Source organism: Danio rerio, chromosome 12, assembly GCF_049306965.1.
Source record: "Danio rerio strain Tuebingen ecotype United States chromosome 12, GRCz12tu, whole genome shotgun sequence".
NCBI classification, from domain to species: domain Eukaryota; kingdom Metazoa; phylum Chordata; class Actinopteri; order Cypriniformes; family Danionidae; genus Danio; species Danio rerio.
Window position 1 is genome coordinate 42,956,452 of NC_133187.1, and position 23,759 is coordinate 42,980,210.

Sequence of the window (23,759 nt, forward strand, 5' to 3'; positions counted from 1 at the left end):
ACATTCGGGAGTTTTAGAGTCTCATGCTCATGTTAGTAGTTGGACGTTTGTCATCTCAAAATGACGATACCTTTCCCAAAGAAAATTGTGCAATATGGAAATGCGTTTTAAAGTCTATCGGCTGTAGGTAAAGCTTATTTGAGAATATGAATTAAAAGGATAGTTCACCGAAAAAATGTAAATTTGCTGTTTATTTGTTGTTGTTTACAGTAGGTGTTTTTTTCAGTAATTTTCAGTAAGTCAAACAAATAAATAAATAGACACAAAACAAATAAATATATAAATGGACAAATAAGCAAACAAATAAATAAATTAATAGACAAATGAATAAATAAATAGACAAATAAATAAATAAATAGACAAAAAAACAAACACAAACTAACTAACAAATAAATATATAAGTAAATAAATGTACAAATAGAGGGACAAGTCAATAAATGGACACAAATAAATGGACATAGATAAATCGACAAAAATAAATCGACTCAAATGAATGAAAAAATAAATAAATAAATGGACCTAAATAAATGAATAAATAAATAAATGAACACATAAATAAATAAACACAAATCAATAAATAAATAAATAAATAAATGAACATAAATAAATAAATGGACAATTAAATAAATGGACACAAATAAATGGACAAATAAACAAATGACATAAATAAATGAAAATAAATGAATGAATAAATAAATAATTAACTAAATAAATAAATAAATGTACAAATAAATAAATAAGCACAAATAAATAAATGTATAAATAAATAAATGAATTAATTAATTAATTAATAAAATGAATTATAGAATGAAAAGATACAGAATGCATACCCATTGTTAACAACTTTTAACGACTCTTGGTATTGGGTAAATTAAAACTGAACATTTTTATTTTAGGAGAACTATGCCTAAATGAATAAACAGAAGTAACAATTGAATTTTGTTGTTGTAAGAGTTCATTGGAGAAAAAAATATATATTGTCGTGCTTTTTTGCCCATCAATTTTGTTTCCTACACGTTTGAAACACGTTATGATTTTGCCAAGTTGATCATGGAACATACTTTTTGTTGGAAAATGTTATCCATACCTATTCCCTACCCCTAAACCTAACCCTAACTGTAAATTATGTTTATCCCGAAACTTGTCCTACTTGGTGAACTCAGGTTAGCGGTTTGAAACACCCAGTTCCCATTATAATCAGTAAATTTTCAGTATTATCTAATGCTGCATATACATTTATTAATTTGTCGACCTTAATATCAGCATAGCTATAAATAAGCATTTAGTATTATTATTTCCTGTGGTAATTGACGGAATGCAAATCCTGCAGATTTCTCACATTTTAATGAAATTTTATAACATTTCTGACCTTTTAAACCTTGATGAGAGTGCTGTTAGTGCATGGAAAGGATTACCATTTGTGAATTCATTAGGCTAAGTATGCTGCTCGCAACTCCACACTATGATCTCTCGCATTTCAATGTTTATTACCAAAGCATGACTAAAGTGTCTCACGCTTGCCTGGTTTTTAGCAACTCCCTATATGGCCAAGAACAATCAAAAATGTGTCATACAGCCTAATTCATCGTTCTGAGAGGCAGTCATTTGACTTTGTAAAAGCTATATGAACTCATCTACATACTGATAATATAAGATGAGATGCTAAGATACAGTTGACGTCAAAATTATTAGTCCTCCTGTGTTTTATTTTTTCCTTTTTCAAATATTTCCCAAGTGATGTTTAACAGCGCAAGGAATTTTTCACAGTATTTCCGATAATATTTTTTTTCTTCTGGAGAAAGTCTTATTTGTTTTATGCCAAGTTCATCAACCAAACAAAAAAGAAATGCAACCCTTGCGACAAAACTGGACGTTTATTATAGTGGAGCACTTTTACCCCCTTACAAAAATGAATAAATAATAATGTAGACCATGCGTCCATGCTGTTGTGTGCTTTTATCTGTTATTACGTGATGTCTGGAAAATATCCACATAGAGAAAAAAAAAAAACTACAGTAATGTATAATAAACATGTATTTGAGGCACATATTATATATATATATATATATATATATATATATATATATATATATATATATATATATATATATATATATATATATATATATATATACACAATACTGTAAGCTGATAAACTTTAATAAATACTGTAATGTTAGTGTAGTGATGCTGTGGTGTGTTGTGATGGTGTACAATTATAGAAACTGATATTGAATATTTTGTTTAATACTAAAGTTGTGTCATACCACAGCAACAATAATAACTATGACAGTTTAATTTAAGTAGTTATCTATAGTATGCTTTAAAACATGTAATACTATACTATAGTATTTTGGTAACACTTTTTATTTTGATGGTCCATTTAAGTATTAGTAGACTGTCTGCTTAATATATGTTGATACTGCTCCTTCAACAGACATTTAACTGACTATAAGAAACTTTGCAAGTACATGTCAACTTACACTAACCCTAACCCCAACAGTCTACGTGTAATCTAATGAGAATTAGTTGCCATGTAGAAGCATGGAAACTAAATTCAACAAAAGGACTATCAAAATAAAGTTTGACCAGTATCTTTAACTACTATCTACCGCCTTGATGACAGGCAAATATAATTTAGTTCAGTAGACAACTCAGCCCTCTTCATAATATAAGGATGGTTATTTTTATGTATATCTCATTTAAAATATGGTATAAATTGCAAAAATACAGACTTTATTCTATCTCCCATTCAGTTTTTGACTTCCTGCCTTCCATCTGAATTCCGCGTTTCACCAAAACCATGTGATTGAAACCAACCTATTACCTTAACTTGCCTAAATAATCTAGTTAAGCCTTTAAATGTCACTTTAAGCTGAATACTAGCATCTTGAAAAATATGTAGTCAAATATCCTGTACTGTCATCATGGAGATGAAAGAAATCAGGTATTAGAAATGAGTTGTTGAAATTATAATATTTAGAAATGTGTTTAAGTAATTTTATTTTTTAATGAAACAGAAATTCAACTGTATATTTGACCACATTATCAGCTTGTTTGGTCTGCTTTGCGTCTGACTGATTCCAAAGATGGCAAGCTTTGTTAAACAGCAAAATATTGATTAGAACTTGGAACTAATTAGTTACGAACTTACTGTGCCAAGCATCTGTTGTTTTGGTTCTCTGTGAGGGAATTTCATAAATTACTTCTTTTAATGCACTAGTTCACCCAAAAAAGAAACATCGGTGTTCGTTAACTCATTCTCATGTTGGTCCAAGGCCTATTATTTTCTGCTGTAAAAGATGAAGTATGGTAAAAGCATGTCCAAGCTGCTCTTATACATTGAGGTAGAATTGGATTCTGTTGCTGGTGATTTTAGGATAAGCTCCCTGTTAGAATTGTCAAAACAGATATACGGACACTGAAGTTGGCATTTGCTGTTATAGGATTCTGACAATATCATAATCTTGGATAAAAATATCACGGTATTGTAATTCCTGATGTAAAATATGTTCTTGTTAAATGTCTGAGGAAAAAATAACTACTTTTTCCCCATTGAACACAAAATATTTTATTTTGAGAAACCTTTTGGAACTGTAAACAAGTCAGGCTAAATAATTAAAACAAATATTGACTTTTGCTGTCTTCATTAGTTTCAAAAACACAGATTTCTTTACAACTTCAAAAGGCATCTTTGCTTATTTCTTTTTTTTCTTCTTCTTTTTTTTGGGATATAAAGCAAGCCACTGGTCAGGTCTATAGCAGGCTTGGATGTTGGTTTATAAGCAATTTGTTTCTCAGGCGCTTGCTAAATTGTGGGCTAGTCAGTAATTTTTGATATGGAAGTACCTTTTCTGCTGGAAAAAGTAAATAAAAAAGTCATTAAAAAACAACAACTTGCATATACATTAGGAACAGTATAACAGAACATTTCAACAGTTTTAAAATCTTGACTTTTCCAAAGCGGTTATTGTCCCATGCCTACAATCAAGCATTTGAAAGCTGCATTTATCAGCTGATCGGTCTAAAAGCTGACATATGAACAATTTGCTGATCGATCTACTGGATTGTCTGTGTTTGCGTGTTTGCATTTGGTGAAGGGTGGTAAACCAATGATCTTCATAGCCAATCACAGGTATTTCTGATGAGTATAAAAGGCCAATAAGAGGTCTTTAAGATTGTGCTCAACAATCTTAAACAGATTTAAGAGGGAAATTGATATATATATATGGTGAAATATATATATATTAAATCACTTTTATAAGGGGTATATATATATATATATATATATATATATATATATATATATATATATATATATATATATATATATATATATTAATGGTGGCCTTTTATGTCCTTTTTTACGAGATGTAAAAAAGTTCTCTGGTGTCCCTAGAATGTGTATGTGAAGTTTCAGCATTTGTTATAACTGTCACCCTCTTGCACTTTGTCTCCATTCCCCTAGAGGTCCCCATGTTCCCTCTCCTGCATTGTTTCTTCCTTGTGTGTTCTTGTTTACTTAATTTCGATAACCTGTGACTTGTTTCAGCCTGTGTATTTAAGTTGTCACTTTTTTTCTCTATTCCTCATTCGTTTTTTGAGTCAGTCCCCTGTGAACTTGTTGTGCGTTCTTTTGGTCTCCAGAGCTACGTCTAGTAAGACTTTTCTTTGTATGTTTTTTTTTTTTATACTGTTAATATTTTGTATACCTCATTCTGAGAAAAATCTAAGTTGTCCATTTTGATATCTCATTTTTTAAAAGAATCTAAGTTGATTTGTATTTATTTATTTTTTAATGAATCCTTGTTTTCTGGATCCCTACTATGAGTGTTTCGTCTGGGTTCAACACAACTGCCACTGGGGCTCAGTGGTTAACTCACTAGTCTCCACACCAGAGACCTGAGTTCAATACCCAACTGTGACAATAACACTTTTAAACTGCCCCTATTAGGCTATAATAAAAGTTGTGCCTTTTTGAAGACTGTCACTTAAAATTCAAATGAGATTGTGCTCTTTTTAAATAAGGGGGAGCTACAAATACCTGCGCATCAACAAAACAGCAGATTTAAAACAAGACTAATGTCAGTGAAAATCTGAATATGTCAAAAGTGGCTCAGAAGAGGGCAGTTATGGAGATTACATTATTAATTTGTGCATCCTAAAACTTTTCAACTGTAATGCCTTTTAGTTGCTTACATTATCTTTGGCAGGTACATCTTAGAAAGCTATTAGCAGATAGCTGCTTCTCACTCAGGGCTGTTTATGCTGATTAATGAGAAATTGTCACTAGTAGGCAAGATTTTCCACCTCGATAACATGTACGAAGGTGAAAAAGTCAAAGTGTTTCTGCAGACTGTTTTTATGAAGTGTTATTCTAAAAAATATAACTTTTTTTTTTTTTTTAGCATTAGAGTTATATTCACATAATTGTGTTTTAACCCCTTATAAAAGTGATTTTTTTTTCTGCATAATAATTGCATTGAAAAATTATTCATCCTTACTGATTGGAAGTAAGATTGTCAAAAGTATCGACTTTGGTATTAATCGGTACCAATGTTGATACTTTTAACAACCCTACTTCCATTGTAAATTGTCATTTGACATTATGCATGGAAGAAAGTAGTTCCAAGTCAAATGTGCTACCACTGACTAAACAGCTAAATAGATCTTGGTTAACATTATCAAGGGAAAGCCATATAAGACTGAATAAAAATAACAAACACGTTCTCTTGCAGTAATGAATCTTTTAAAGTAAGACCAGATAAAAAGAGTTAGTTGTAATTCCATGTTCCCTAGTCCCTCACAGAAAGCCAGATTACACAACGACGCAGTACTCGTAATGAAATATCTTTCGAGATATCCCATTGCAATAACATTATGAAACATTAAAAGTGCTTGCATCTTATCTGTTCACAGGAGATTCAACATGGCCGCTGCTGTCACCTTACATGTTCGTTGCATCTGGGCTTGAACGCATCTGCGAATACTTCTCGGGTGCATGATGTAAATGCATTTCTGACGCCTTTCCAAGATGAACGACTGAAATATGAAACTCATTCAAGCGTTCTGGACCTCCGGGGTGGCGTCTGATTAAATCAAGCCCCTCAGACGCGCATCAGAGGAGGGGAAGAAGGAGTGGAGGTGGCCGCTGGCTGGTGGTGGTGGAGGAGGTGGAGGCGGAGGAGGGTTTGGGAAGCATCTACATCCATTGGAATATACCATTTGTGGAATACCACGGTCTGTTTGGAATATTGCCGAACTTTGGGAGTTTCGCCGTAGTTTTGGGGAATCCTTGCGGAATATTGGGAATTTGTGTCCTGTTTGCAGTCATGAAGGTGAACCCGAGCTCTTGTTTGTGTCCTGTACTTCTGTGTCTGTGTTTTCTGGAGAGGGGTTACGAGGCCAGAAATTACAGCCAGGCCAAAGTTATTTCCAGGAGCCACAATGCAACGCATCACAACCAGACTAAGGACGGGGAAACCGAGGTTCACCATCGGCCCAAACGCGGATGGATATGGAACCAGTTCTTTGTCTTAGAGGAACACATTGGGACAGATGCACAATATGTAGGAAAGGTAAGACATTCTGTTTGGAAATTTTTTTAAATTCTTGTTTTGTATACGTACAGCCGAAATTATTAGCCACCTTTAACCATCTATTAGCCTTCTTTTTCAAATGAATTTTAGCTGCAAGGATTTTTCACAGTAATTCCTATAATATTTTTTTTTCTACTAACAAACTCTTATTTGTTTTATTTCAGCTAGAATGAAAACATTTTTAACTTTTTAAAAAAACACTTTAAGGTCATTATTATTAGCTCCCTTAAGCAATATTCAATGATTTGCCTAATTACTCTAACTTGCCTAATTAGCCTAATTAATTCCTTAAATGTCACTTTAAACTGAATACTAGTATCTTGAAAAAATATCTAGTAAAATATTATGTACTGTCATCATAGCAACAATAAAATAAACCAGTTAATAAAACTTATGTTTAGAAAACTTCTTTCTGTTAAGCAGAAGTTGGGGAAAAAATAGAGAGAGGGCTAATAATTCAGGAGGGCTAATATTCTGACTTAAACTGTATATTCTTATGTGAACATTTCTTAAATTGAATATTGAACATTTGAAATTTGAAACTGAATTATTTTTATAGACATTTTCAAACTCCTGATTTTATTTATTTATTTATTTATTTATTTATTTATTTATTTATGTTCTGAATTCTTATGGAGCTTAAAATACTGTATATGGAGCTTAAAATATGCCAAAACAATCTGAATTGTGCTAATTTAAATGATTAACAGTTGTAGTTTTATTAAACTGAGTTATTATATACATTTAAAAAGTTTTAAATTTCTTAATTTGAATTTAAATTTGTTAACTTGAATATTGAATGACTGAAATTTCCGACAACTGAATTTTTTATTACACTCAAGTAATGTTAAAAAATGCACCGCACAAAACATTTTATTATTATTATTATTATTATTATTATTATTATTATTATTATTATTATTATAATTATTATTATTTTATGTCTCCTTATTGGTGTTATTTTAACACAACATAAGTTGAAATATTTCAACAACTTAAATGTGTAAATCAAGCGAGTGACCTTTTGCTCGTTCTCTGACCTTATTTCATCACTTGTCTGTGCTCGCCGGCCTTAATCAATACGGTCTTTGCATGGCGTTAGCTTAGCACAGCAAAACAGCTGCTCAGAAGTGCAGCTTGACTTATTGGTTGGTGTTTGAGATTTGACAGCCTTCATCATTTTGGCTCGAGTCATGCCGGTTCTCCTGTGTTTGCCTCGGGGGCTTGTCGATCTTGTGAAACATGAATTTTGTTTCTATGCCAAATAGCAAATAGGGCAATGAATCTATTAGCATTAGCAAGTCAGTCTGCAGCCAACTTGTAAACTTTTGCATTGACCACATTTGTGTGTAGTGTAGTTACTGTATAGAGGAGGAGGGGGGGTTGGGGGGTATGTGTTTTTCAAATTTGTACGTGGGGGTTTATGTAAAAAAGACAGTATTTATTTATGTTAGTTATTTTATTATTATTTAATTGCTTTTAATCATAATAGAATAAACTAAATAGCTCTTTCATCCTTACACATACTGCCTGGGGGTAACCAACATTTTAAAAGTGGGGGGACAGCTGTATGAGATCCTAAAGTTTACATTCATATAATTATTAATCACCTGTTTCGAAATGTCTCTCAAAGTGAGGGTTGCTACGCCCCTGATACTGCCCTATACATGCCCCAACCCTGCACCCTGTATTGCCACAAATAAGTTTTATATAGGCTGACACTTCTTTAATCCACATGGAAGACGAACGGGGTTTCCTTCCATCTCAAAGTTATGCATTTGATGACTGCTAGTAGGGCTAGACTGACAAATCTCAGATTAATGCTTTGTTGATTAAGTCGTGTAGTATCTCCTAGAGAGGTAAGTCTATAGACCCTCTAGGCACATTAGTACATTCATTTTAAAAAAATTTTTATGTATAAATCCATGCTTTCATGATATATATTTATATATATATATATATATATATATATATATATATATATATATATATATATATATATATATATATATATATATATATATATATATATATATATATATATATATATATATATATTACATTATATTTTTTTTCGGAGCAGATGTCCTTCCAGCTGCAACTCATCTCTGGAAAAATTATTTTATTTTATTTTATTTTATTTTATTTTACAGTTTCAACTGGAAAGTAATGATTGTCTTCTCAGTGTTCTGAAATAAATAAATGCCATCTATCAATTTTCATACTACAGAAATGATGAAATATCTGCTACAACTCCAAATTTACTCCTGATTCTGATATATGTATGTTACTTTTACAAGTTCACACTCACACATAGAAAAGAGATCAAAATAAGCATATTAGACATGCTGTCCATTAGGGCTGTGTGATTTGAAGAAAATATCTTATTGTGAATTATTTCCGATTTATTTATTTATTTATTTATTTATTTATTTATTTATTTATTTATTTATTTATTTATTTATTTATTATTTTTATTATTATTATTATTATTATTATTATTTTAAGATATTGCCATTTTAATTTGCGATTTAATTTTGTAGTCAAGCTTCAGCTCAATAATCTGTATTGTAGCTTCTTACTGCTAAAATGTCGTAAGTGTTAGTTAAAAAAAAGAACTGATAAGATACTAACTTAGTTTAACATTTATTCAAATTTGTTTTTTTAATACACTCAGAAATAAAAGACTTTTTTTTCTCTAGGGCAAACAGTAAACACGAATAAAAATGACTTGTTTCTGTTTGTTGCTTGTGACTTTGAAACCAAAATATTCCCATATTACTGATGTCTTATTTTTCTTTGATATTAATTTGCCTGTTAATGCTTGAGAAGCAGTCATCATCCTGCACTTGTCACTAGTCTGCGCTTTTTTGTTTGTTTGTTTTACTGTGGGTGTTTTGCATAATTCTGATAATTGCGCAATTCTGATTGGGCAGATTGAAAGTGTGCTCACTTAATTGGCTAGTAAGACTGTCACACACAGAATGCAGTCGCGCTTTTGCTCTGGGTTGGGGAAATTAAATTACACATTCATTTCGCAGCCACTTGTGATAAGCTAATCGCAACATTTCAAATCGCGATTGCAATTCGATTTTAATTAATCTCACAGCCCTACTGTCCAGGGAGAGGGTTCTGAGGCCTCAGCTGGATGCTGAGCTTGGGGCATTGTCTCCGTCAAGAGGGACAGAAAGGAATATGAGCTCAGGATCTAGCTCGATCCTAGAAAGCTCCCCTCACTGTGCTTAGTTTGGATCAAGTAAAAGGTGTGGAGTTGGGGTGGAGGAGGGATGCAAAGCCAATGAGATGACTGAAGTGGGATGAGCTTGGTTAATTATGAGAATTATCTTTGACTCTGTTTGAATTACTAGTGTGTTTGCTAAAAGAGAATTTGTTGCCTTTACCATCTGTGTGTGCTTCTTCCGAAATTAGTTAAAAAACTTCACTTCACAATTAATTTATCAGCTCTGAACTGACATTCAGTTTCAGTATCAGCTGCACCTATATTCAAACAACAGTAGAATCTCAATGAAAGACACACCGGCTCTGTCCTTGAGCTCCGCGGTACTCAAAAACCGCATTAGACATTGTAAATTGATTCAATAAGCGTTGTTTAATGGCTACTGTGAGAGCGTTAGCAGGGGGCAGCTCTTCATCCCAGTGTCCTCCTTTTATTCTCTCAGTGTATCTTCTCTGTGAAGTGGAGATTGATTCAGCAGGTCGTGTTGCTGTGCTTTACGTCTCTCTACTGAAGCGCTGCTGGTTCACTATGACTTCTCTTATCTTCAGAAATATGGAAATGATCATTATTCTGGGTACTCAAGCATAGGCTAATGCAGGGGAAATAGAGAGAGAGAGAACGAGAGACAGATGTTTTTTCCAGCCTGAGCGCATGAGAAAATGTAACAGTTTTACTATGCATGTACTGAAATAGAACTTGTTTGAAAAGGGAAAATGCTTTTGTTAAAAATACTAAAAGCTAATATTGGTGTTTTATTAAATAATAGAAATTAATTTTGTAAGACTTTTACAATTTACCTTAATAACCTAATTTGTACTGATAAAAACACACACACAATCCAATAAAATAACCACATTTTATTGAAAATACTGACAGTATTACAGTACAATGGTCCTTTGTTATTCATGGAAGTTACGTTTTAAAAATAACCTACAATAGGCAACACCAGCAAGGTAGTCAGCTTTATGTTTTACAGTTATTATAGATGTTTTAAGGCTTTAAAAGGCCTAACTACACATTTTATAGACTTTCTTAGACAGGCATTAATATTTTCACACTTGTCTTTCTTGTTTAAACACTCTTAAAGTTCAAACCTTGTAGAAAAAAAAAAGTCCAGTATTATAGAATGAAACCAAAGATCAAAACCGTTTAATTCTCATTTATTTAATCCTTAATGGCACATTACAGCCACATAACTTCTACCTTTAGCATGTCCAGAACTTTTTGTGCGATGGTTAGCATCTTCTTCTGCCTTTTGGGTTCTACCGCAGATGCCTTTGACATTCTGTTGACATTGTGGGGAAAAAACTTCCAAACATACAGTATAGCACTTAGTATAGTGTAGTCCATCTATCTATCTTTATGTGCATTTTGCATATGCGCATAAAAAAAAAAGTTACTGTAAAATACAGTAAAAAAACATCTAAATCCAATACACAACAATGCTGAAAAACAAACAAGCTGAATAACTCCCTACATTTGATTTGTCAAGATTTAAAGATAATAATGAAAACATGTTATGTGTTGTTCATAACTGTTTAGCTGCTGGCTGTATGTCAACAGTAGTTTGCAAGTATTGTGTGATGTTACTCAAGAATAGTGATCAAATAGCAGAAAATAGTACTGATTTAGCTGGCTTATGACTTGACAGTAGCTTTCTACTTTTCTCTGTGTCAGAATGATGTATACGAAGCGTACAATCCTTATGAAGCACAAATTAGTCCCCTAAAAAAAACTAGAACGTCAGCATAATTTTGACTTCAGAGCTCATAAGTACAAACTTCCCAAGAGCACTTGAAGGCATCAAGGGAAAATTGCCTCTGAGAAAAAAAAGGTACTGTGGTACTGTGACAATGAGATGAGAAGACTTTAAATATTTACATCTTCATGAGCTTTCAGCTTTAGGCCTGACAGACAAAATTCATGTGACTTATGCCTATCTGAGCTTTTATATTGAGTATATTTGGACTTTTCAGACTGATAAAATGGCAGTATTAGTGAAGCGTGAGTGAATAGTAAAGTCTAAAACTAGATGCTATATTTTAGTGTTTGTACATTGTTACAGTAGTGCTACATGGATATTAAGCAGACAGTAGTAAGTTAAAATGGTATCATCTTAAAATAAAGCCTATTCAGATGCAAATGTGCGTTTCATGTCGAATACAAAAGTAAAAGCCTGCTGACATATTACCGAGAGCTGTTTATCCAATAGGAAAACTGAAAGAAACTACTAACTTTTTCCATATTTTAATCTCATAGTATAGTTTTGTTTATTACTGCACTGACACCTTGAAAGAAAGACCAACATTGATCTGCTACATGTTCTGACTACAGTCTCGCTTCATCTGTTATTTCTCTCTATAATTTAAGCCTATAATGCTGAATTCTTGCCAACATTGTTTTTAGTAGATTGATTATTTAATAGATTTGGCAAAACTTGACAACTGAAATAAGACTATGCATGAGAAAGTCTTACCTCTCTGATTTATATTTGGTAACGATGTCTGTGGGTGTCCAAATTAAAGACCACATTTTCACTTATAAAATATATAAACTATATATATATATATATATATATATATATATATATATATATATATATATATATATATATATATATATATATATATATATATATATATATATATACATACATATATATATATATATATATATATATATATATATATATATATATATATATACAATTATGTTTGCTTTTGAAATAGCTATTAACTTCTCTTTTCTTGGTGGGGCCAGTGAAAACTTTAGCAGGGCTAGTAAAAATCTCAACCACTGACCCATAAAAAAATCCTTAGCGCTGAACCTCGTGCTTTTATTCTAGCCGAAATAAAACATTGATAAACGTGAGACTCTCTCCAGAAGAAAAAATATTATCGGAAATACTCTGATAAACTTCCTCTGTTAAACATCATTTGTGAAATATTGGACAAAGTCAAAAATCACAGAGGAGCTAAAAATTTTGCCTTTAACTGCACATGGTTATTAGGCAGATGGTAGTAGAGCTGTAATCGGGACTTAAAAGTTAGGCCTGGCAGGGCCCGAGCCCAACAGAATTCGGCCCGAGTCTGACAAGTACATTTTGATTGAAAGCTTTTTAAAAGCCTGAAAATTGCTACTTTTTCTGTCATTCAATGTGTTTTGGTCATTATCAGTGCACTGTCACTTTAATTAAGCGTGAGCAGCGCGGCAAAAATAGACCCAGCACTGAAACTATCGCTGCACTGCTGCTTCAGCAACACTCACGTCTCGCTCTGATGTGCTGCTGCTGCGTGCGGTAAGAAAGCTTTAATCTGTTAACATGGATGCCGAAAAAACACGCGCTGCTCACGCTCTGCTTACGCTTGCTGTGTGAAACAGGCTTTACACTGCTGCTGCTTGCCGGGATGCATAGTACCGATCTGGCTAAGTTTTGGGTAGGATTGTTAGTTCATCCTTTACCAGCCAAGAACATCCATTTAATTTTCCATGACAGCGGTTTTAATGTAGTGGTTGATCTTGGCATTTTTTCTGTCAGCTTGCTGCACATTTTCCCACTTAGCAAAATTAGCTCTTTTTGACTTCTCCGTCATCATTTGTTTCACCTTTGCAGGGATGTGCTTTGATGTTGTAACAAATTATTTGATTACTTTCTCGTGCTAATCGAAATGCATCATATGACCGCTCAATTACCGCGCAAGTCGGAGTGCGAGCGCAAGCCCGAGTCTGGCCAGACCCCATCTAAAATGATAGAAAAATTAAGCCTGAACCCGTCGGGTCTTGTTGGAGTCCTTTGGGTTTGGGCAAAGAGCTTCAGGTAGTACTTTAAATTGCATTACTTCAAAGTAGAGCCTTATCAGGTTGCTAATTGCAAGAAGCAATAATTAGCATTTTGTCTTATGGTTACCTCGCTACTTCAAGTTGTCTTAAGATGCCCTCAAGACCCCTCTGACCACAGTTTACAAAAACCTCAACAAAATATGCTAATCCACAATGATAAAATGCCATTAAGAGCGAGCTGTTATGAGAGATTTAATTTGACGTGCGCATGCAAAAAGGCAAGGTCCCAAGATCGTTAGTGCGGCTAACTCCCTCATATTTAATTACCGCCTCTATCACAGGGGCTGGTAAAATATGGCCATGATGCGAAATGACCCTTAATTAGATCGGCGAAGACTCTAGACAATTAATCCTTCAGTGTGTGTGTGTGTGTGTGTGTGTGTGTGTGTGTGTGTGTGTGTGTGTGTGTGTGTGTGTGTGTGTGTGTGTGTGTGTGTGTGTGTGTGTGTGTGTGTGTGTGTGTGTGTGTGTGTGTGTGTGTGTGTGTGTGTGTGTGTGTGTGTGTGTGTGTGTGTGTGTGTGTGTGAGCGAGCGTATGTGTTTATTATGAGTCTTTGCTTAATTAAAACTTGCAGACGCTTGCAGGAGAGCTTCCCGTGAGGAATGACAAACTGAGATGGTAGACCTGCATTCCTGTGGTGTCCTTATCCACAAAAGATGGAGAACAGAGAGCTGGAAGACTATTTGGTCAGGAGATTTGCACTTTATCTTTGGGGGTCAATGTGTGGATGTGATTAGAGTAATTACCTCATCATGTTTCATGAAGAACAGTTTGAACAAACGAGTTGGGTAATACCAGATTTTTTATTTTAACAGAATAAAAGTTTTATTTTACTTAGTCCCTTTATTATTCAGGGGTCGCCACAGCGTAATTTTTGATTAAATTTAATTTTTGTTTGTTTGTTTTGTTTAATATAATTACATTTTAATTTAATGTCTTTTAATTTGATCTAATTATTTAAATTTAATAATAATATCATTTTATCTAATTTAATAATTAATTTTTTAAACATATATTTAATTAAATAAAAAAAAATTATTTTAGTTTTTAATAATTGAATTTAATTTAGTTTAATTTAATTTAATTTAATTTAATATTATTTAATGAATTTTAATTTAATTTAATTATTATTTTTTGTTTAGTTTCATTTACGTTTGTTTAATAAAAAATATATCAATTAATGTTAATTCATATGTTTTTAGATCAATATAAATATTAATGTGCATGAATAATATGATAGTAAATTTGTATTTTTGTACATTTATTTGAGATTTATTTCAATACATATTTAAGCATAAAATACATGTAAAATTGTCTATTTTACAATGTGAATTTTATTTATTTATCATCATCATCATCATCATCATCATCATCATCAATTTCATCATTATTTTTTTATTTATTTGTTTATTTATTTATTATTTATTTATTTATTTTATTTTATTTTTTTCCGGTAAGGTCCCATCGAGATTAATAGAGATCTCTTCCTCCAGGGAGATTTCTGGCAGAATTGAGCTTTCAGAAAAGTGTTATACATAATCTTTTTTATGGGATTATATTTATATATATATATAATATATATATAATATAAGGAAATGCAATAGATTCTGAATTATACTAAAACAAAACTGATTTATAGTCGTATAACTATATTTGAATATATGCATGAAATACTATTTTTATTATTTAAATTATACATTTTCAGCATTTAATCCAGGTATTAAAATTACTTAATTTAATTTAATTTAATTTTATTCTTTATTATTATTTTTAATAATTTTTATTATTATTATTTTATTTTATCATTGCTTTCGATTTATGTATGAAAATTCAAAACGTCTCACACATAATAGTTAAGATGTTAATTCATATGTTTTTAGATCAATATAAAAAATAAATACTAATGTGCAAGCATATTATTATTATTATTATTATTATTATTATTATTATTATTATTAATATTATTATTAAAAGGGGACTAAGCCAAAAAAATAATAAATTATTATTATTATTATTATTATTATTATTATTATTATTATTATTATTATTATTATTATTATTATTATTATTATTATTATCATTATTATTTATCATACTTTTTCCTTGAGGTTCCCATAGAGAAGTGTCTTCCTTCAGGATTTTTATATTCTTTTTGTATTTCTTTTATTTTATTTCTATTTTATTACATTAGTATCGACACTGCTTTAACTTAACCAACTATGAGCAGCATAGCACAGTATATTTCATATAATAACACACAAAGCCTTTTCTGCAGAGACCTTGACTGAGGCTGTAACTCATCCTCCAGCATTCATCCTCAGCACCGCGAGTCTGCAATTCCTCATGATCCGCACCATGCCACACGTGAAACATGCGTGATATATAATGTTTGTGCAGGTGACAGAATATTCTAGGCTGTGCAGCTTTATATATTGTCAGACCTTGAAAAGGAAACAAGAGCAGTTCTGGCTCTTGTCAAGCATCTCTTTTTAGAAGAAGAGTCCTTGAGAAACTTCAAGTTTGGCGAATGTGACACTCATACTTTACCCAAGAGGAAGAGCAGACACAGACACTCAGACAGTCCTGTGATCCTCGCTTTAGCCGCACAAGCAAAAATCCCTCTCGCATTCCATAATCTTGCATTTTTAATCATCTGATGCTTTTGTAGGAACTAAAAAGTTAGACTGGATTAGTGTCTTGGGAGATCATGAGGATTCTGGAGCGTCTGGAGTGGAGTTATACTGTAGTTAGTCTGTCATGGAGTAACTCAACTTTATGTAGGACTACAGTATTGTAGGGACTCACTTACAGTATAAACCCAAAGAATGACCAGTCTGTCAGATGAAGAAGAGCCGGAGTCAGATTCAAATAATTAAATTAAGTTTACATAATATTTAAGATTTTAGTTATCAGTAGAAGCCAGCTTCAATGCTCGCAATAGCCGCGTTTCGACTAACTCGCCTAAAGCGAGGTAGCCAGGGCAAGCCAAGGCCCGTTGCATTCCACTGTCACTTATGGGGCCTAATTGGACCAAAGTGGGGCTTTCCCGAGGCCAGCGGCTGGCCTTTTTTTGCCGACCGAATACCTTGGGCCAATGAGGGCCAGCTGGGGCTTCGGGGCGGAGTGAAAGAAGAGGTGGACACTAGTTTTCCGCTCGCAAACAAACAAATAAATAAGGGAAAGAAAACATCTACCCTTATAGGCTGGCGTCTTTTTGCTTATGATCGCCCTTCTGTTTCTCTTTTTAAATGTAAGGCTGTTGCATAAAATTATACATTTTTAATTTATAAGTGACTTTTTTTGCTGCGTCCTCCTTGATGTTTTGATTACGCAGAATAATCTTTACACCATATTAAAGACACAGCAGACAGTAAAGGTTTTCGAGAGTTTTTTTAAGTTGTTTTTTAAGTTTTGTGCGTATAGATGCCTGTATGTACATTTGAGACTGGGCAAAAGAGCACTCTCTGCAGCTCTGCTAATGCCACGAGCGGCTTTTTTTAATTTATTTTGGAGATATACACAATATGAATACAACAGAAAGACATAAAACTTTACAAATTACGTGTCCACTTTTGTAGACTCAAAACAACAGTGTCATATCTCGATGAAATAGCCTAAGCTATATTAAAATAATTTAAAGAATTACAAATATCAGATATAATAAAATCGCAATAAATAAATAAACCAATATAAAACAAACAAAAGCTAGCTATAACAACGTAGGTATACACAATACATAAATTAAACTGTTTTTAAGCCATATATAACTTTTATTTTACAAAGGCCTATCTGAAAAAAAAAAAGAATTTAGATATTTTCTAAAAACAATAAACACGGGAGAAGGTTTGAAATATTGTTTATAAAGTATTTGGATCACAATGATATTAATCAAATCGTGCAAACAGCATTTTTGGGGTGAGTGAAAGCAGAAACTAGGCTACCTTTTTTCAGTCATCCAGTCCTGCGCAGCGCCTCTTTACAAACGCATTGGGGAAAACAAATATAAAATGTGTTCTGTGTCCTTAATCAAGTGTTTATGTTTTTATATGACGTGGTCAAATTTTAAAATGAAATTTTAAATGTAGAGTTTTAGCCTATTAGCAAATAGCTGCTGAGCAACGAAATAAGTGTCATTTAGCCTATAGGGAAAAAATCAATAGGTTTCAGGTCTCTCCGGAGCATTTGGGCGGAATGTTTGACAGCGTCTATCTAAATGAGGATGTTATAAAATACATTTTCAATTGAGTTATTAAGGGAGAATTTATGTGGTTTTATATTATGGATAGTTGCGCTCACTGCGCTGGGTCCCTCCGTTAATGGCGAGACAATTCGATGCACGATGCCAACAGTCGGTCGGTGAGTAAATGTATATGATGAATGAGAACACACAGGCATGTTCGTATAGACATATAATGTAATGCTGTAAAGTAACGAGTCATCTGTTTGTTTCGGGGGATGTTCCTGGGGCGGGGTTTCCCAGACGCGCTGCGAGCTACTAGCCTGACAGTGGAAACACGACATGATTTCGGCCTCAATGCTCAACCTCCCAGGCGATTGCCCCAGCCGGATAAAAACCCTGGCTTGCACTGGCTCGACAGTGGAAATGCGGCTAATGAGTTCTTAGGCTGCTCTGCTTACAATCACAAATTAGTAACAATTATAGAGTGAAGGAACCATGACGTCAACTTGTAGGCAAATTGACTGCTAGCATTGTTTAGCTGGATAATCCTCACACAAAAATACAACTTTGAGCACTTTTGGATCTTAAATGCAAACCCAAGAAGTGAAAAGGTAACATTAGGCTTTAAACGGACTACGATGCCTTCGGGGCGCTCACCTGTGACGTCAGCACCACCCTGCTACAGACAATTTTTTAAGCTTATTTTTAGATATATGGTCCATGACAAAGAATTAATCTCTCTGTTTAATATATTATAATCCACGCTATATATTATAAACAAATAAATACTCAAAAACACATAGACCTTACATGCCTTTTTGATTGTTTTTCATGGGAAGTACATCTGTTTTGCTTTATGTTTGTAGAAGTTTTAAAACTGCATGTAAAAACGTGCCTACATATCATAAGACATATTTAAATAAGACATAATTTAAAGACATAATTTAAGACATAATTTAAATATCACTTATTATACACACTTAAGTGCACACAGCTCGCTTACCTTCAATATTCTTTTTATACTCTTTATACTTTATACCCTTTATTCTATTTAAGGATTCCTTGTGACCATACCTAGAGAACTACATGATAAGATGCAATATCTTAATTTCTGATAATGTGCTTAAAAAAAACTTTAGTGTGTGTTTGTGTGTTTGTATATATATATATATGTATATATATATATATATATATATTAGTGCTGTCCAAATTAGTACGTTACCGCATGCAATTAATTTGAAGTAATGAACGTGTTAAAAAAAATTAACACAATTAACGCAGTTGCTGTTTTTTTATTTTCTGTTGTGGCCGACGTGTGTTCAAAATGCAAAGAAATATGGATAAGGCCAAGGAAGCACTTTTTGAAGGCAAGTTTCAATATAAAACAATTAATGTTGCATCACCAGGCTCTCCAGCGTTTTCTCCAGAGTTTCATGCAATTTCGAATGTTTCATTTTTAACTTTCAACTTCTGTCTTAATGGAATTTTATTGGAATGGAATTGAAAGAAAAACCTCCGCATTTCATGACTAGGAGTTCCTTGACGCTAGACAAAAATGCTGCTTACATGGTAGACTCTTAATAAGAGTATTATTTTAATCATATTAAAATCGAAGTATTGGTATCCATGTAAATGTACTCAAAGTGACATGATGTCGCGAGCTGTCAGACAGCCCATTCATCTGAACTATCTGCCTCATATGTTTCATTGACAGTTTTTTGATCACTAAGATATGCTTGTCTTGGATGTAAGCTAATTGCAAAAAAATTGCAAAAATAGATTGCTGTCGATATATAGTAGACATGCGGCTATATATTGTAATATCATAATGAGGCGTGACAACAGGGTTGGAGTTTTTTATGCAGCATTTACTATAATAAAGGATGATTAGCATGCAGGAGTCAAAACAGCAGCAGAACTATATCATACAGGGCAAAACGCTGATGAAGGTCAGGGCAGGTTGGGCAGGCAAACAATACCCACAATGAAGGTGTGTGAGGGTCTTGCTTAAACGGAATGTCTGTAACATCCTGCACCTTTTTTTAGTTTAATCAGTTTGCAGATTGAAAACAGCTGTAGTGTGTATGGTGGGACTCCCATGATGGTAGTTGTAGTCCAGGTGAATGATATACCAATGGTTGGAGTGCTCTTTAGTGAGTCTGGGCATTCCAGCTGATAACCATTAGAACATGTAAGGAATAATTGACGACGGGATCTTGAATTACTTTTAAATTTAATGTAAATGTAAGGTGGTGTTGTGGTGTGCATTATTTTCTAATAATTCAAGCACTAAATCATTCCCTTAACACACCTAAAGTCATCGTTTCAAGACATGTGTCAGGTTTTTGTTCACAAACTGCTCCTGTGTTTATGAGAAACTTATTACTCTCCTCATTTAAAGCCTTCTGTTTTCTTTCAATCAGATTTTTTGACTGCTGTGAAATAACTGAAATCACTCAGCGCAGTGATCTGGAACTGTCTGGAACTACTTTAGCTCTGTGATTCCCTGAAAATAATGGCACAGCCTAGAACATTCTTCAGCCAATCAGAATCACTGGACCTGGATCTCGTTATTGACTCTGTTATTGTGTCTGAAATCACTCACTTGTTCACTAATTTGCTTATCCTTATGTAGTGCATGGCGGTTGAGTGCACTTTACCAGTAACAAGTACTTAACATAATGAACCGAGGAATTTAGACTCTGATGTATTACAGTGTGAGTCAGAGCTGGGGCTGAAGTAGAAAAAAAACTCATCACATACTTTTGTCCTACTTGCAGCATACTTTAGAAATAAATACAAACAGTCATGTTGACTTTAATTTGTATATATTTAATACCTCCATGCCAGCTTTAGAATTGGACATACATTATTATTAAAGTAGCATGGTATAGATTTTTTTTTCATGTACTTATTTGTGTTCGTAATCATTAATCCCCATTATCAATAATCCTAAATAATTAATGAATGAATGAATTTTGGATAACTTCAAAACTTCTCTTTAAGCAGTTTTTAAGACAAGTTTTAGTGATATTACACAAATATATATATATATATATATATATATATATATATATATATATATATATATATATATATATATATATATATATATATATATATATATATATATATATATATTAAGGGTGGAGCCGAACCCGAATACGGTATTCGGAAAGGCACGAATAGCGTGTTTTTACGAATACTTATTTCGAACAAATACTTGAAAAATTATTTGTATTCGGGAGCAAGAAAAACACTAAATCAAAAAGCAGCGTTTCCTCATGAGACCACAGTGCATGCCCGCGTGAGTGAGTGAGAGAGAGAGAGAGAGAGAGAGAGAGAGCGAGCGAGAGAGACGCTCAGTCGGAGGGCGGGGCGGAGGTGTCTGGCACAATCTTCTCCACAGATACAGACAGAGAAGGCTCGGCTGAGCGAAAAAAAATCTTATCTGCATCACTATTTTTGTTAAATAGATTTTTGTACCTTAATTGGGTTCCAGATGCAGTTTATAAACTTGTAGCGGAGTTTGATCAGGATCGGGAAGTTTGCAACCGGGTGCTCTGTTTAAGCAACGTTAGCTCTGTTAGCACGGTAATTTGGACAATAGACTGTTGACAGAGTAACGTTAACGTTCGTTTATAAAGGTTAAAATGATGCTTTTGCAGTTGTGTCGAATAGTATGCACTTATGGGAGTTATATGGTACGTCTACATTACTGTCTTTTGCAGACAGCAAGATATATGCTACAGGCTAGTTAACCTTAGCATAGCTTCCCGTCACTTTTTATTAACTTGAAACTCCTCAAATACATTTGGGCACCCGAATAGAAAAAGAGTGAGACTGCTTCTGAGCCATTTCTTGGTCCTCCACCAGTCAAAAAAAAAAAAAAAAACATGTTCTTTGTGGAAGAATTTTATAGTCAGTGGTGCTGCAGATAAAACAAACTGATACTGTAACGTTATAATGTGTGCAAAAGTGAAATCGGCAGAGATATTAAACATCTGTCAACATCTCCTATGCATAATCATTCATTTCTTTTCGGCTAAGTTCCTTTATCAATCTGGGGTTGCCACAGTGGAATGAACCACCAATTTATCCAGCATATGATTTATGCAGTGGCTGCCCTTCCAGCTGCTACCCAGCACTGAGAAACATCCATACACTCTCTTTCACACACACACACAATAGGGACAATTTAGCTTACCCAATTCACCTGTATTGCATGTGTTTGGACTGTGGGGGAAACCGGAGCACCCGGAGGAAACCCACGCCAACATGGGGAGAACCCAGTCATGGCTCGAACCAGCAACCTTCTTGCTGTGAGGCGACAGTGGTACTCACTGTGCCACTGCGCAACCTTCTATGTAATGTATTATCACATGCACTAAAAGCATCCTCTCCTGATACTGTCTGTGAACCCCCCACAAGCATCAATCCCCTCAATCAGCACAGCTATGTTCTGCTAAATCCTCCACAAGCACCAAACCATCAACACAGCCACATTCTGCCCCAGCAAGTCAGTTTCAAACATAAAAAAAAAAAAAAAACTTTGTGTCTGTTTTGTGGCAGGCAGATGACAATAGCAGGGCTGTATCTTTTAGTATTATATAGAATACTTTTGTTCTGCCAGATCTCCCAGGCAGGGTTTTATTTAGATTTATTTAGTTAATTTTAGTTTTTGGAATTCTGTCCATTGGAAAGAAGTTCTTTCAGAAGAAGAACAGTTTTTTGAAGTATTATTTGTTTTTATTCTGTCTATTCAGTGTCCTTCAACAAGAACGGTGGTGGTGGGGTTCATAATATTCACAATGGTATTTTATTAGTTGTTGGTTTAACCATGGATGAGATAATGGCTTCTATGTTATTATCTTTTCAATGACATTTCTTGTCACATGTTCAAAAACAACAACCAATATTGCATATCTATAATTTATATAATGGGTATAATTAAACAATACTTTCACTATAATGTAAATTAGAAGTGTAATAGAAAAAATATATATTTTTGCGCCATTTTGAATTTTACTCGAATACAAATACAAATACAAATACTTTTCCCCCCTCAACAAATACAAATACAAATACAAATACCGGCTGCTCCGCACATCCCTAATATATATATATATATATATATATATATATATATATATATATATATATATATATATATATATATATATATATATATATATATGTATATATATATATATATATATATATATATATATATATATATATATATATATATATATATATATGTATGTATATATATATATATATATATATATATATATATATATATATATATATATATATATATATATATATATATATATATATATATATATATATATATATACATAAATGACTGATTTTTGTAATTCCCAGAAATTTGCTAAAAATGTTAAGCAAAAAAAATGTTTAGCAAAAAAAACTCATATTAGAAATGAGTTATTAAAACTATTATGTTTAGAAATGAAAAAAAAAAACTTCTCTCTGTTAAACAGAAATGGGGGGGCTATATACACACACACACAAACACACACTTTACACACTATATATAGCAGGCAAATCCTTTCAAACTTTAGGCAGAGGAGCGAGTGTCTTACCCACTCTCTTTAACTCTCACATATTTTTTCCCCTGGTTGGGGGGGTGGGAGGTGGGGGGGTGGGGGTGGTAGGATTATTTAGAAACAGGTGATTCATAATGAAATCAACGTAAAATTTTGGATCTCTTTCAGGTGCTTCCCTCCCAACCCCCCACCCCATTTTTAAAATGTCTACTACGTCTCGTATTGATACCGATTATCATCGATAGCCATGCATCTCATTTTGCATTTCAGTTCACTTTTCACTATATAACTCACTATATAATTCCAGTAGGCATTTATATGCATT

General features: G+C 33.1%; 1 protein-coding gene across 10 annotated transcripts in view; it reads left to right on the forward strand.

Annotated features, from left to right (window-relative positions):
- Positions 1 to 23,759, forward strand: part of LOC101886358 (cadherin-18) — a 433,737-nt gene that overhangs the window by 257,575 nt on the left and 152,403 nt on the right. For 8 of the 10 annotated variants that reach the window (XM_021480410.3, XM_073918841.1, XM_073918837.1 and 5 more), the window contains one exon: positions 5,920 to 6,578. In XM_021480410.3, the coding sequence (XP_021336085.2) occupies positions 6,333 to 6,578 (246 nt within the window). In that variant the 5' untranslated portion in view covers positions 5,920 to 6,332. Of the gene's footprint in view, positions 1 to 4,508; positions 4,659 to 5,919; positions 6,579 to 23,759 lie in introns of those variants that run through there. The other 2 variants (XM_073918839.1, XM_073918843.1) reach the window with 2 other exon arrangements.